The 15,446-nt window shown below is 37.4% G+C and overlaps 1 protein-coding gene across 1 annotated transcript in view; it reads left to right on the plus strand.

Annotated features, from left to right (window-relative positions):
• The window catches only part of LOC129232655 (suppressor of lurcher protein 1-like), an 81,720-nt gene that overhangs the window by 52,791 nt on the left and 13,483 nt on the right, over positions 1-15,446 (plus strand). Inside the window, exons 10-13 of the mRNA XM_054866787.1 lie at positions 263-465; positions 1,952-1,990; positions 9,720-9,888; positions 11,716-11,913. Coding sequence (XP_054722762.1) covers positions 263-465; positions 1,952-1,990; positions 9,720-9,888; positions 11,716-11,913 — 609 coding nt within the window. The remainder of the gene's footprint in view (positions 1-262; positions 466-1,951; positions 1,991-9,719; positions 9,889-11,715; positions 11,914-15,446) is intronic.

A 15,446-nucleotide genomic window follows, 5' to 3' on the forward strand; every position in this document is an offset into this window, starting at 1 on the left:
AGGTTACGCATTTTTACGATAACTTAAAATGTTTTTTTGGGTATAGTAATAAATAAGGTATCAAATTGTTCAGAATTAAAATATGCATAACATATACGTATTTTTTCCAGAAAGTCAAAAATTTCGAAGGTTAAAGGTCCTTAGACCACTTAAGAGCTCTCCTTTATGTTCCAGGAACGCTCCTGATTTTTTTGTTTGTTCGTTTATTTTTTGGTGTTTGCTCCCCCCCCCCCCCACCCAAACTCATTCTTCTCTCTTCCAGCTGCGAGGGCGTGGATGCGGTGATGGTGTTCATCTCTATAAGGGGCCAAAAGGAACGCGTGGAGAACTTCTGCGGACAGAAGCTGCCCCAGCAACTCATGTCCAACGGCCCCAACATGCAGGTCGAGTTCAGGGCCCTGCACAGGCAGGACCCCCTGGGCCCCGAAGCCAAGGGGTTCCGGGCCCTCTACAGGTTCGTCACAGGTAAGTCCGATAGACCAAATCCATGCAGCCCTTAAATGCATCGTGTTGCCATTTGGCAACATACCCAATCTTCTGAAATACTATGAAACTCTACAATTGTATATATCCAAGAAAATAATCGCTGAAGATGCTGTTAAATCCATTTTAAACTTGTGAATGCACAAACTTGATGGGAAACAAAAATAGTGTTATTTTTCCGGCATTCGCAAATCTAGGAACTTTTTTTTTCAGTTTTGATTTAGTGCACTCGGAGTGCTTACTTCTTTCAATTCTATGATGGATAAAGTTTTAGCACTGCTTAAAGAGTAAGGCATTTTTGCAATTTTATCCATGTTTTGAGATGGCGAATTATTGGTTGTTTTTTCGTCTCCGATGTAACCGAGTGGTCGTTTGACCCTGAACCAATAACCAGTCAAAGTAAAATATGATTTTTAAAAGTATTTCTCTTCTGATTTGAAGAGAAATTGAAAGTCAAGGAACATATTTTAAAGTGTTTTTGAAGAAATACTCATTTAAGGGTTAAGGGGTCCTTAGCTGAAACAGCTAGAGTAGAGGACCATAGCTCCCTCGTTTTGCGTCCTTGTCCCGATTTCGTGCTTCTCATTTCTCGGTGCGGAATTTCGAGCATTTGTCACGGAATTGAAGAGGATTTTCGCCACTTCTTTTTCACATAGTTCATAAATCAACTTTTGGAGAGGAAGAAAACTGAAAAGATCATGTTCACAACACACACAAACTAATTTATTTTTCTACTCACTGACACAATATACATGATGGGCAGCCAATTTGCCCTTTTTCCCCAATAGCGGTCAAAAGATACGCCACAAAGTTATCCCGCTATTCGGTCAGGAGGTTTTTTTTGCAGTCATGCCTTCACGACTGTCTATAAGCCATATGATCTCAGGCGCTCTTATGCATCTGCGCAATAGGCAAATTAAGCATAGGCAGTGTTACGCAATGTAACCGCGTGGAGCATATAATTTCTTACACATTTCATGTTACTCAATGAAGAAACTGAATTAACGGTAACGTATACATCCAGACGCACAAACTTTCTGCTTTATTAGTTACTAGCGGTACCCGCACGGGTTTGCCCGTGGTAGACAATGAAAAGGTCACTTGGTTCGCCTGTATAATTACAAATAATGGATGAATTTCTCGCCCATTTGCTATGTTCATTGGCTCGCCCATACGGTAGTTTGCTCGTCCATGTTATTATAATTTGCTCGGTAAAATGTTCTTAAAATTGGGATGGAAAAATAACAAAATCGAATTTTCGAAAAATCACTTCGAGGTGCTCGCCCCTATGCTACGAACTTATTTTGTGCCAAATTTCATGAAAATCGACCCGGACGGTCTAGGCGCTATGCGCGTCACAGACTTTATTATTAGTAATTGTACTTAGTAGAGATAAAGGGTACTGTTTTCCCAACCCACTAAATGAATAGTCAGAGCATTTAAGTCATGAGATGTGTTCCTTTTCCAGATTTCGGAATGACGGGAGCCAAGCAAGACGCCTCCTCGGGTGAGATTCCTGTTCTTTTGTTCATTCGTTTTTTTCAGCCAACGCTTCTTGGTGTTGGGATTTTTTTCTCGCTAGGTGTAGCTAAGGTAACTTGCTTTAATGAACGAATTGTAAATCTGTTTTGAAAATTTCCATATATTAAAAAAGAACGACGTATTTTATAATAAAACCTGCATTGAAACATTACTTTTAATTTTCGAGATCAATATGTACCTTAAAAAAAAAAAGTTGAAAATGTTCATTTTTTTTAATGGTGCAAAGAGAGAAATAAATATTTTTCAAGGAAAACCTTTTCTATTTGATTATGAAAAATATTTAACATCGAATGAAGGAAAAAATAAAGTAGTGAATGAATAACTGGAAAAATAATGGAACAATGAACGAATAAATAATATTATATATAAATGAATTAAATAATATTATATGACAAAAATAAATCAGTGAATAAAACCGATTGATACTTAAAATGTTAATTACAAATATTTTAATAACAACCAAAAATAGCTTTGTTAAATCACAAAATATTTCGGTATGTATGTAAAAGAAGCAGCCGAAAACTTTGTACAAAGAAATGAATAAAAATATGACAACATGTACGTACAAATAAAAGCAATTTAAAAAAAGTGAGCAGTTTTTAAACGTTCCTCCATCGCACAACATTGCTGTTTCCGCAACTATCATTTCGAATGCTCTTCTGCCAAAATGATCCATGATTGTTCTTCCGCTCACGATTTAGATTTTTTGGGGCTTCTGGAAAAATTATACAGTGAAACCTCAATAAGTAGTCGACCGGTTAAGTGGTCACTCCGTTTAAGTGGTCGTTTTTCTTTGGTCCCGACAAGGTCTCATTCACAGTAATGTGAAATGACCTTCCTTTACTGGTCACCAAATTTAATTGCTTAACTAGTCACTCAAAAATTGTTTTCTAAAATTCCTTTTCCTTATCGGATCTTAGAAAATAGTGTCGGACTGAGTTGAAAGGCTGTTTGATATTTTTATTTTCCTTGGAATCTCGATCCTCGGTTCTGGTCATTCAAAGCATACTTCTTGCTCTGACTCTGCCAAGTGCCGAGAATATGAATTTAACTCCTTCCAGCAAGACAGACAAAATCTAATAGCTGGAAAAAGTTAGTCAGTATTGTAACGGATTCGGTGCGACTTCCACTTTCTTGAAATGAAGACACAGTTCTTGATAAAAACACAGGAGCTTTATTTACACTATGTACAGGAGAAATCGTCAACAACTGCTAAATGAATCATCAGCAATGAAGCAAATATCACTCAACACCGTAAACTCAACGGTTACACACGTTTTTACTTCCAAGTACGAAAACAACACAGCGAAATGCCTCGCTATAAACAGAGCTAATACACACTCTCAGTACAAATTCTCAATCGAAACTCAACTCTTTATCCATCGCTAACGGCTTATATACACACCGAAAAGAGAGCTCTCAAATATTCCAAACGCTTCTGGAAAATAGTAGACCGTTATCAAATTTTATCAATGAACAAAAAAAGAAATGGGGGGAGGGGGTCGTATACTTTAGCCATATGTTAAGGGGTTGTATATTCATTACGGGAAACTATTTACAGGTTACGTTACTACAATAATTACTATTTACAGGATTTGTAACAGTATTTAACATCCGTTCACTAGGAACAAAAAACACAAAATTTAAAGCTTGATTTACGTTAGAAGAGATAGTTCTTTTCCGTAAGCAACAACTTCATGAGTCGACAGTGAAGGATTGTATTAATGTACCGTAACAACATTAAAATAACTTGTTATTTAGTAATGTATAAGTAAGAGAAAATAAAACAAATATTAGTATTTTTTCCCCTTTTTAAAATTTCCACTAATTTATAGACATTGATTGCATGAGTTATTGTTTTTCTCACGGAATTCTACTATTACTCATTAATATTTGTAAGGCTTTTTTTCCTCCTTAATTTCTCACTCCACATAAGTAGTAACTCCGCATAAGTGGTCAAAAATTTTTGGTCCCTTGAGTGACGACTTAACGAGGTTTTACCGCACTTTATTAGTGAGTGGTTTGTCGAGCAGTCCCCCTTTCCCTACTGTTTGGAAGTCTTTCCTTTAATAAAATTTTTTCGGCCATTGACGTTTTTCCTTGCGTGTCCTTGCTGTTTTCTGCTGACGTCACGTTTCCGGTTCCGGCCACTTCCAGTCCATTTACTCATCCTCGTTTCCGGTTTTCTCGTTCTTTTATGCACTGATGAAGGGGTTTGGTTTTATGGTAACCGAAACCGCTATTTGCAGAGTTTTTTTTAACTGCTTTTATTTATACACGTATACACGTTATCCTAATTTCAGTATGTGTATTATATTTTGAAAATGACTCGTAGTATAGTTTTCTAGAGCTATTCATTTTTTGTCCGAAATCAATGACCAGGGGATACAGAAAAATCTTTTAAAGGGGGCACGGGAAATTGAATAACATCCTCCCCCGTCTTCGATGTTTCATAACAAAGTTTTAATGACTTTATCTTTTAGAGGGGGCACGGGAAATTGAATAGCATTCTCCCCCGTCTTCGATGTTTCATAACAAAGTTTTAATGACTTTATCTTTTAGAGGGGGCACGGGAAATTGAATAGCATCCTCCCTCGCCTTCGATGTTTCATTAAAAAGTTTTAATGACTTTATCTTTTAGAGGGGGCACGGGAAATTGAATAGCATTCTCCTCCGCCTTCGATGTTTCATGACAAAGTTTTAATGACTTGATTTTTAAATGTGCGTGTTTTTTATTTTATTATTTTTTTTAAGGATTCCTTCAAGTCAATGAATCTACTTCTAAGTACATGAATATTATGCACTGATATCTTAAATGTTTCAAGCCATTTAAATACTAAACCCAATATAATGTCACCGAAATGCTAGACAATGAGCGGCTTTACTTAGGAACATTATCATAATGATTATAACACGAGGGCAAGTTTTTTACATTTGAGTTTTTTAAATTAATTTATAAAGAAAATCATAACTTCATAACATATAAGTTTGACTGAAGAATTCAGAAACTATTTTTGTGTGAATTTCAAAACAGTTGCTGATTTGTTTTTAAAACCATGATACAATATTGATACTACATGCCGTTTCCATTAAAAATCATGGTTTTTCCAAGAAACTACGATATGATTTCGTTCATTTTGCATTTTTTATAAGCTGGAAAAGAAATCTATTATTTCGCGAATAGGTTCCTGGATCAAAATGACTCTTTTAGGTGCGCCTACACATTTTTTAAAATAAATGTTAATTATTGATTCCATCAAAGAAGAATTAGTGGACGAATCGCGATGATACGGTCCTTTGAATTCGAAACCAGTGAGTTAATTGTATCCTGCAACTCTGGGCCTCTGACTCCAGTAATACTTCTTTAGCGAGCAAAAAATGCTTTTATTCAAAATATGCTGTTGTTATTAAGTAATGTATAAGTAAAAGGAAACAAAACAAAGTAACTATCATTAGTATTTCCCGCTCTTTTTAAAATTTCCTCTAATTTATAGACATTTCTTACATAAGCTATTGTTTTTCTCACAGAATTCTACTGCTATTCATTAATATTTGTAAGGCTTTTTTTTCCTTCCTTAATTTCCCACTCCACATAAGTAGTCACTCCGCATAAGTGGTCAAAAATTTTTGGTCCCTTGAGTGACGACTTAACGAGGTTTTACTATACTTGATTAGTGAGTGATTCCCCCTTTCCCTACTGTTTGGAAGTCTTCCCTTTAATAAAACTTTTTCGGTCTTCGACGTTTTTCCTTACCTGTCCTTGCTGTTTTCTGCTGACGTCACGATTCCGGTTCCGGCCACTTCCAATCTATTTACTCATCCTCGTCTCCGGTTTTCTCGTTCTTTTATGCACTGATGAAGGGGTTTGGTTTTATGGCAACCGAAACCGCTATTTGCAGAGTTTTTTTTAACTGCTTTTATTTGTACACGTATACACGTTATCCTAATTTCAGTATGTGTATTATATTTTGAAAATGACTCGTAGTATAATTTTCTAGAGCTATTCATTTTTTGTCCGGAGTCAATGACCAGGGGATACAGAAAAATCTTTTAAAGGGAGCACGGGAAATTGAATAACATCCTCCCCCGTCTTCGATGTTTCGTAGCAAAGTTTTAATGACTTTATCTTTTAGAGGGGGCACGGGAAATTGAATAGCATTCTCCCTCGCCTTCGATGTTTCATAACAAAGTTTTAATGACTTTATCTTTTAGAGGGGGCACGGGAAATTGAATAGCATCCTCCCTCGCCTTCGATGTTTCATTAAAAAGATTTAATGACTTTATCTTTTAAAGGGGGCACGGGAAATTGAATAACATCCTCCCCCGTCTTCGATGTTTCATAACAAAGTTTTAATGACTTTATCTTTTAGAGGGGGCACGGGAAATTGAATAACATCCTCCCCCGTCTTCGATGTTTCATAACAAAGTTTTAATGACTTTATCTTTTAGAGGGGGCACGGGAAATTGAATAGCATCCTCCCTCGCCTTCGATGTTTCATTAAAAAGTTTTAATGACTTTATCTTTTAGAGGAGGCACGGGAAATTGAATAACATTCTCCCCCGTCTTCGATGTTTCATAACAAAGTTTTAATGACTTTATCTTTTAGAGGGGGCACGGGAAATTGAATAACATCCTCCCCCGTCTTCGATGTTTCATAACAAAGTTTTAATGACTTTATCTTTTAGAGGGGGCACGGGAAATTGAATAACATCCTCCCCCGTCTTCGATGTTTCATAACAAAGTTTTAATGACTTTATCTTTTAGAGGGGGCACGGGAAATTGAATAACATCCTCCCCCGTCTTCGATGTTTCATAACAAAGTTTTAATGACTTTATCTTTTAGAGGGGGCACGGGAAATTGAATAGCATTCTCCCTCGCCTTCGATGTTTCATAACAAAGTTTTAATGACTTTATCTTTTAGAGGGGGCACGGGAAATTGAATAGCATCCTCCCTCGCCTTCGATGTTTCATTAAAAAGTTTTAATGACTTTATCTTTTAGAGGGGGCACGGGAAATTGAATAACATCCTCCCCCGTCTTCGATGTTTCATAACAAAGTTTTAATGACTTTATCTTTTAGAGGGGGCACGGGAAATTGAATAGCATTCTCCCTCGCCTTCGATGTTTCATAACAAAGTTTTAATGACTTTATCTTTTAGAGGGGGCACGGGAAATTGAATAGCATCCTCCCTCGCCTTCGATGTTTCATTAAAAAGATTTAATGACTTTATCTTTTAGAGGGGGCACGGGAAATTGAATAACATCCTCCCCCGTCTTCGATGTTTCATAACAAAGTTTTAATGACTTTATCTTTTAGAGGGGGCACGGGAAATTGAATAACATCCTCCCCCGTCTTCGATGTTTCATAACAAAGTTTTAATGACTTTATCTTTTAGAGGGGGCACGGGAAATTGAATAGCATCCTCCCTCGCCTTCGATGTTTCATTAAAAAGTTTTAATGACTTTATCTTTTAGAGGGGGCACGGGAAATTGAATAACATCCTCCCCCGTCTTCGATGTTTCATAACAAAGTTTTAATGACTTTATCTTTTAGAGGGGGCACGGGAAATTGAATAGCATTCTCCCTCGCCTTCGATGTTTCATAACAAAGTTTTAATGACTTTATCTTTTAGAGGGGGCACGGGAAATTGAATAGCATTCTCCTTCGCCTTCGATGTTTCATTAAAAAGTTTTAATGACTTTATCTTTTAGAGGAGGCACGGGAAATTGAATAACATTCTCCCCCGTCTTCGATGTTTCATAACAAAGTTTTAATGACTTTATCTTTTAGAGGGGGCACGGGAAATTGAATAACATCCTCCCCCGTCTTCGATGTTTCATAACAAAGTTTTAATGACTTTATCTTTTAGAGGGGGCACGGGAAATTGAATAGCATTCTCCCTCGCCTTCGATGTTTCATAACAAAGTTTTAATGACTTTATCTTTTAGAGGGGGCACGGGAAATTGAATAGCATTCTCCCTAGCCTTCGATGTTTCATTAAAAAGTTTTAATGACTTTATCTTTTAGAGGGGGCACGGGAAATTGAATAACATCCTCCCCCGTCTTCGATGTTTCATAACAAAGTTTTAATGACTTTATCTTTTAGAGGGGGCACGGGAAATTGAATAGCATTCTCCCTCGCCTTCGATGTTTCATAACAAAGTTTTAATGACTTTATCTTTTAGAGGGGGCACGGGAAATTGAATAGCATTCTCCTTCGCCTTCGATGTTTCATTAAAAAGTTTTAATGACTTTATCTTTTAGAGGAGGCACGGGAAATTGAATAACATTCTCCCCCGTCTTCGATGTTTCATAACAAAGTTTTAATGACTTTATCTTTTAGAGGGGGCACGGGAAATTGAATAACATCCTCCCCCGTCTTCGATGTTTCATAACAAAGTTTTAATGACTTTATCTTTTAGAGGGGGCACGGGAAATTGAATAGCATTCTCCCTCGCCTTCGATGTTTCATAACAAAGTTTTAATGACTTTATCTTTTAGAGGGGGCACGGGAAATTGAATAGCATTCTCCCTAGCCTTCGATGTTTCATTAAAAAGTTTTAATGACTTTATCTTTTAGAGGGGGCACGGGAAATTGAATAACATCCTCCCCCGTCTTCGATGTTTCATAACAAAGTTTTAATGACTTTATCTTTTAGAGGGGGCACGGGAAATTGAATAGCATTCTCCCTCGCCTTCGATGTTTCATAACAAAGTTTTAATGGCCTTATTTTTAAATGTGCGTGTTTTTTTTTTTTTTATTTTTTTTTAAGGATTAATTCAGGTCAATGAATCTACTTCTAAGTACATGAATATTATGCACTGATATCTTAAATGTTTCAAGTCATTTAAATACTAAACCCAATATAATGTCACCGAAATGCTAGACAATGAGCGGCTTTACTTAAGAACATTATCATAATGATTATAACACGAGGGTAAGGTTTTTAAATTTCAGATTTTTTTTTTTCTTGATTAATTTATAAAGAAAATCATAACTTCATAACATATAAGTTTTACTGAAGAATTCAGAAACTATTTTTGTGTGAATTTCAAAACAGTTGCTGATTTGTTTTTAAAACCATGATAAAGTATTGATACTAAATGCCGTTTCCATTAAAAATCATGGTTTTTCCAAGAAACTACGATATGATTTCGTTCATTTTGCATTTTTATAAGCTTGAAAAGAAATCTATTATTTCGCGAATAGGTTCTGGGATCAAAATGACTCTTTTAGGTGCGCCTACACATTTTTTTTTTTAAAGAAATGTTAATTATTGATTCTATCAAAGAAGAATTAGTGGACGAATCGCGATAATACGGTCCCTTGAATTCGAAACCAGTGAGTTAATTGTATTCTGTAACTCTGTTAATCTGACTCCAGTAATACTTCTTCAGCACACAAAAATGCTTTTATTCAAAATATGCTGTGTGTGTGTTTTGGGTCCTTTTTAATTAACTACGTACAAAAATGCAAAAGAAAGGTCAATCAAAAAGGAATAAAAAAAATAGTGAAATTAATGCATCTTTTTTTTGGGGGGGCACGCCCCCTTCCCCAAAATCCTCTACTGTCAACGACATGTTTAGGAACGTAGTTAAATTTTTGCCGAATCTGTGGCGCAGAGCCAATTGAAACAAACTTCACCCTTCCGTGTTTTGCAATCGTGAACTCATCCGGTTTGTGTCCCACAGTGTGCGGGTTCGTGTTCCGCAGCGAGGAGGGTGCCAACGGCAGCTTCAGCTCCCCCAACTTCCCCGGGCTCTACCCGAGGGCCACCGAGTGCCACTACTTCTTCCGGGGCAGGCCGGGAGAGAGGGTGCACATCGCCTTCACGCACTTCAACGTGGACGGGATACCGCCGTAAGTACACACCATACACTAATAATAAGAGTAGACCGAGCTATGGCAACCCTTTTGCTGCTCATAAACCAAACCACGTGACTGGTGGATATCCTAGCAACAGCGGGCGTCCATCGTAGCAGACGATCAACGCCCGCGAGAAATAAAATAAATAGAATGGATGGAATACGGAAGAATGATCTTTTATGGAGTCCGATTTGTGAATTTGTTATTCTAAATTGTAAATATTTTGTTAATATAGTGAATTTTTCGTTTAGATAGTATTGTGCATTTTCTTTAGTCAATTTCAGTAACTCTCAAAGCAATTAAAGATGCAAGCGCCCAAAAAGAATCGACAAACGGTAAGATTTTTCAATACAATTTCAATTTAAGATACCGATGAGTACATTTTTGCGTTAACGCAAAACGTTTACTCCATTACGTTCACGCCAAACGTTGACGTAGCAGTTCCGAATGAAATAAAAGTGACTGAAAACTGTAATCAAAACTAATTACTAATGGCAAAATAATGCATAATTAAAAGAAAAACAGTTCAATCTCTGCACTTGGAAAAAAATTATAATGAAAACACATTACGTCTTAAAATACATGTCGAGTGGCAAACTATAGATAATGTTGCCATCTAGCAACCATGCTGCCAAAGTGTTCGCCAAGCCTCCCACCAGTCACATGATGTATCCATGAACCCATTTTTTCATCAGCAAGTCTGAGAAAGCTCGGTCTACTCTTATTATTAGTCTATGGTACACACTCTTTTTATCCGTCTCTCGCGAGAGGGCACTTCGCCACGCCTCCCCGGGTTCCATTTCGCGCGACCGTCACGCAATCCACGCGCTCCCGAAGGAGACGAGGGCGTGCATTGTGATTTGCAAGAAAGTCTCGAGCCCTGGTTTCCTAGAAGCCGAAGTCGCCGATCCCTCCGCCGAGGTGAAAACTTGATTCTTCTGCGCATGCGCGCCAGAGCCGAGTCGACGTCGTGAAGGGCCACGCCGGAATCCACTTGACTTTGATTTCAGCGTCACGGCGAGGAGCGACGTCGAAGATCGGCGATTCGTCCCTTGGAAACCAGGGCTTTAGTGACCCCAGCATCACTTGTTGTCATTTCAGTTACTCTTACATTTAAAAATCTGCCGCTTTTACAACAAAAAGCTACGATCCGATTATACCTCCTGCCGAAAGCGGCGAAATAGAACCATCGGAAGCCACGTGGCGAGGGGGGAGTCTCGTGGGAAACGGACGATACCTCTCTTTAGTCGCGATACACTGTAAAAAAATCTGTAAAATTTACGGAAAAAAACTGTCAGCCAGGACGCCAGTTTCCTTCCGTTTATTTTACAGAAATCTTCCGTATTTTTATTATTTATTCAAGCTGATTTATTATTTTATGAAGATTGAAAAAATGAAACTATACTTTCATAAATCCATTTCAATATTTACTATACTACTACGAAATACATGTATACAGAGGTAAATTTCCGAATATGCCTCTGTAACAGATGACAAAAAAACATAATAATAAAATATTGATTAGGATGCAACGAAATGGAAGTTGCAAACGATTTAAACTTACTCGCTTTAAATAAATATAAGATCAAAAAACTCGAGATCCAAACAGGCGGGCGAAATTTCGAAGAAAAACAAAGTACGCGGTGAGGCGATGGTAACAGTTAACGCTTATAACCGGTTACAGATTCAAAAAAAAACAGAGAAATCCTGTATTTTATTACGAACAGTTTTTTTCTGTAAAAAATACGGATAACTTATTCAAAATTTACAGTTTTTTTTACAGTGTAGGGCCCGTCTACATCGCACTGGGTATCGTTTCAGGTGCACGACCGAGACGGCCAGCGACTACGTGGAGTTCTCCAACTACCGCACGGTCGACCGCAAGATCCCGCGCCACTGCGGCGTCAAGCGTCCGCAGCTCATCGAGTCGGACGGGGACTTCTTCCGCGTCACCTTCAAGTCCAACGACAAGTTCGACGGCACCGGGTTCCACGCCCACTACCACTTCAGGCCCCACATAGGGTACACAGATCGTTATCTTGTTTTTTTAAATGAAATATGTGAACTGTCACGTGCGAGACAAAGTGGCTACATTTCGTAAAATGGCCCAATGCTGAATTGTTTTCAACGGTTTTAATTATTATTCTCCAGCAAATCGGAACCTTAGCTTTCAGATCTACTGTCTGACCATCGATTACATGGAAAGGTTAATATCCGGTTTACAGGCGGAAATGGACGCATCTATTAGTTTGTAGGGTTGGTAGTTTGTTCGTCATAGATGTGCGCTTTTGCCTATTTAGACCATTGAGAAGGAATAGATGGAGAGAGTGCAACCCTATTATCCCGATACGGCAACAGTACCATGTGACCTGGGGAGCAATTTCGAGTTGACCGTAACCGCTGAAGAAGCTTGCATTAGCTGAAGCCATGCATGATAACAACCTTTAACTGTAGAAGGGAAAAATTAGATTTATAGTAATAGTGCAGTGTTCTAGCATTGTAAACTGTGAGGAAAAGCCACACCAGGAGGTCCAGTAACTTTTCCCTAGCATGTACGAATGTTTTTTACTTCTAAATAAAGAAAAATAACATTTATATGCATTCAACGAGTACATATTCCACAGTTGCCTATAATTTTTAAATTATTCTACTTATTTTGCCTATAAAAGTTATAAAACAATGTATATCTTGAGTGCAAATAACATTTTAGTTCCATAAAAACACTTTTTACTTAACTAGTAATTATTTTAACGGCTCTTATGTATTTTGTGTGCATTTACTTTGTTGGCGAGTTATCTTCTCGCCAAGCTCCCGTGAACAGCAGATGCGCGAGAATAAAGATTTGCTATTTTTATGCTTCAATTTAAATACTAGTATGCCTGCGTATGAAATCATTTCAAAACATTGATTACAATACATATGAATCCATAAATTTTCAATCAATAACATAACTTTAAACTATTTGTACATGCCGGTCATTTCAAGGAATAAACATCAAAATACGTGAAAAATGCAGTTACATTATATTTTAAAATCCGGAAAGAAGTGGGGAGAGGGAGTTTGAATGATAGGCCTGTATTTGTATCCATTATTTATTTATTTATTTATTATTATGCGGTAAAGGAGTTGGAGCCAGAGTAGCTCTGATTTGTAGCCCCGACTTCATAATAAGCGCCGTCGCGTCGTCTGAAAAATATTTAATGCCAAAAGAGCGATTGCGTGCCAAAACGCGACAACTTCCCAGCCAAACAAGTCACCTGACCTGGAAAACATTGGATCCCAAGCTTATTTCACTGAGACATTTGCTATGGCTCCCTCCATTAGTATTTCTTCTCAATGATTTAGACGCATTGTTGTACAAATGACTTACAAATGACAATTCGTTCACCGAATCAATTCTTGGGGATATTTCGATTATTGGGAATCTGGCACGGTCGTCTCATTTTTGGCGTAAGTAATTTTATTTTGGTAACCCTGCTAATTTATAGTAACCCTATGTGAATAGATGTTTCCGAGCTCTTTGTTTTGATTTGCAAAGTAAAATACCTCTCGCGTAGGCGCTGGAGCCAAAAATTGACGCCAATGGAGAAAGATCGTCAGATTCCCAACTATCGAAACATCCCCCAATTCTTAAATCTATACTATATATCGATCTATATTCTTACTACAAAAATTAATTGATACATTTTTAACAACATAATTTTGCACTTACCATTTTGATTCTACTTTTCCTGACGAAATGAAAACATTGTATTTTCTTTCCGTTGTTTCCATAGAAACTGTTTGTTTCCACTCTTTTTCAACTTAGAGAATGAAATAAATTAATTATAGGCGCTGGTGATATTATAAAACGCGTAAATCAAAATCCCATCGTTATATTTTTCCTTCTCCCCTGCTACATTCATTCAGATGGAATCGTCTTAACTTGGCCAATTGCCAAATTACATACAATCCGTGGTCAAACAGTACCATTTGTTTCTCCATCGCTAGATGAACAGAATAAAAATATTCCTTCTTGCCGCAAACGACGAGGAGGACGACTTTAGATGTCCCGTAGCGTGACGCAGGCAAATAAATCAAAGGAACTACTTTGATATACCCCCCCCCCAAATCGGAAATTTGGCGACTTTTTTTTCTCGCCAAGCAAAATACCTGTTTTTTGGCGTTGGAGCAAAATACCTGGTTTTCAACAACACTGTATACAGTAGGCATATTGAATGCTAAAAATAAAAATAATTTATAGAAAAAAAATATAATTGGAAAATACAACCAGATTTGCGGCAAAATACAGCAAGTCAGAAATCTGCTTGATCACTTCACAAAGAAATGGCGAATGAATGAAATGGCGCTAAAACATATATGAAATCCAAAAAATGTTGCCACAAAACTTTCAAAAAAAAAAAAAAAAAAAACTCAAAAAATGGTACAAAATACAAGAAAATACTAAATTTGGCAACAGCAAAAACCTAAAAACTGAAAAACCTAAATTGGCAACACCAAAATAAGAAACAGCAACCCTAAAAAGTCCGTAGGGAGTGCCAGATTTGGCGCGTAATTTTTTTTTTTTTTTTGGGGGGGGGGTTATATCAAAGTTATACCAAATCAAAATTTAAGTAACAAAATGATGTGATAAAAATACAATTGCATCAGGAGTATCTTTATAGGAATATTGCCGAGTGCAGGTAAAGGGCAGTAACTGCAATTTTTTTTTTCATCTATTGTATGCTATCTTTTTTGTACAAGCTCGCTTATTTGGTTTCCCCTGAATAAAAGGCGCGATAAAAAGTCTAATTTCATTTTTTCCCTATTGCTAGTATTGAATCTACCACACATTTCTTCAAGTATCTCGAATACTCATTTCTGCAGATACGGCCGTTTACCTGCACACGGCAGAACAGTAAAGACGAGGAAGGGATGTGGACACTCCTGTTTAATTTAAAACAGTACGATCTTAACAAAACGTTGGTGATATATTCCTGCTTCTTCCTGAGGAGAATTAGGAGGAGCCTACTGTATACGGCCCCGAGGTGATAGGGCCGTATAATGCAGTAGTTGCAGAAATATCAGAAGGTACACTTTAGATAAATTTATGTTTAAAAACGAGCCGATGTGTGCATCACATGGCTTCCTTTTACCCCTATTTTATGTCATTTTCTCATGACTGGCAGTTTTAATGTGATTCAATAGTTTACTCTCTAAATATCACCAACAGTGGCCGAATTGAAACCAAATTTGAAAAAAATAAATAAAAATAAAAAAAATCGCCAAATTGGCGACCAAAAGACTGGCGATGTATCGCCAAGTGTCCGCCAAATTGTAACGCCACTTGAGTTTACATCGAAATTAACAATGGTTTCCCCCCAAAAAGGGGCAAAAGATCCCCTTTGGAGCATACGAATGCAACTAAAAAGGGAGGTGCACAACGAGATCCCACTAGGAGTCTAAGTACCAAATTTCAACTTTCTAGGACATACCGTTCTTGAGTTATGCGACATACATACGCACATACAGACGTCACGAGAAAACGCGTTGTAATTAACTCGGGAATCGTC

The sequence above is a fragment of the Uloborus diversus genome, unplaced genomic scaffold (assembly GCF_026930045.1).
Source record: "Uloborus diversus isolate 005 unplaced genomic scaffold, Udiv.v.3.1 scaffold_13, whole genome shotgun sequence".
Classification (NCBI taxonomy): Eukaryota; Metazoa; Arthropoda; class Arachnida; order Araneae; family Uloboridae; genus Uloborus; species Uloborus diversus.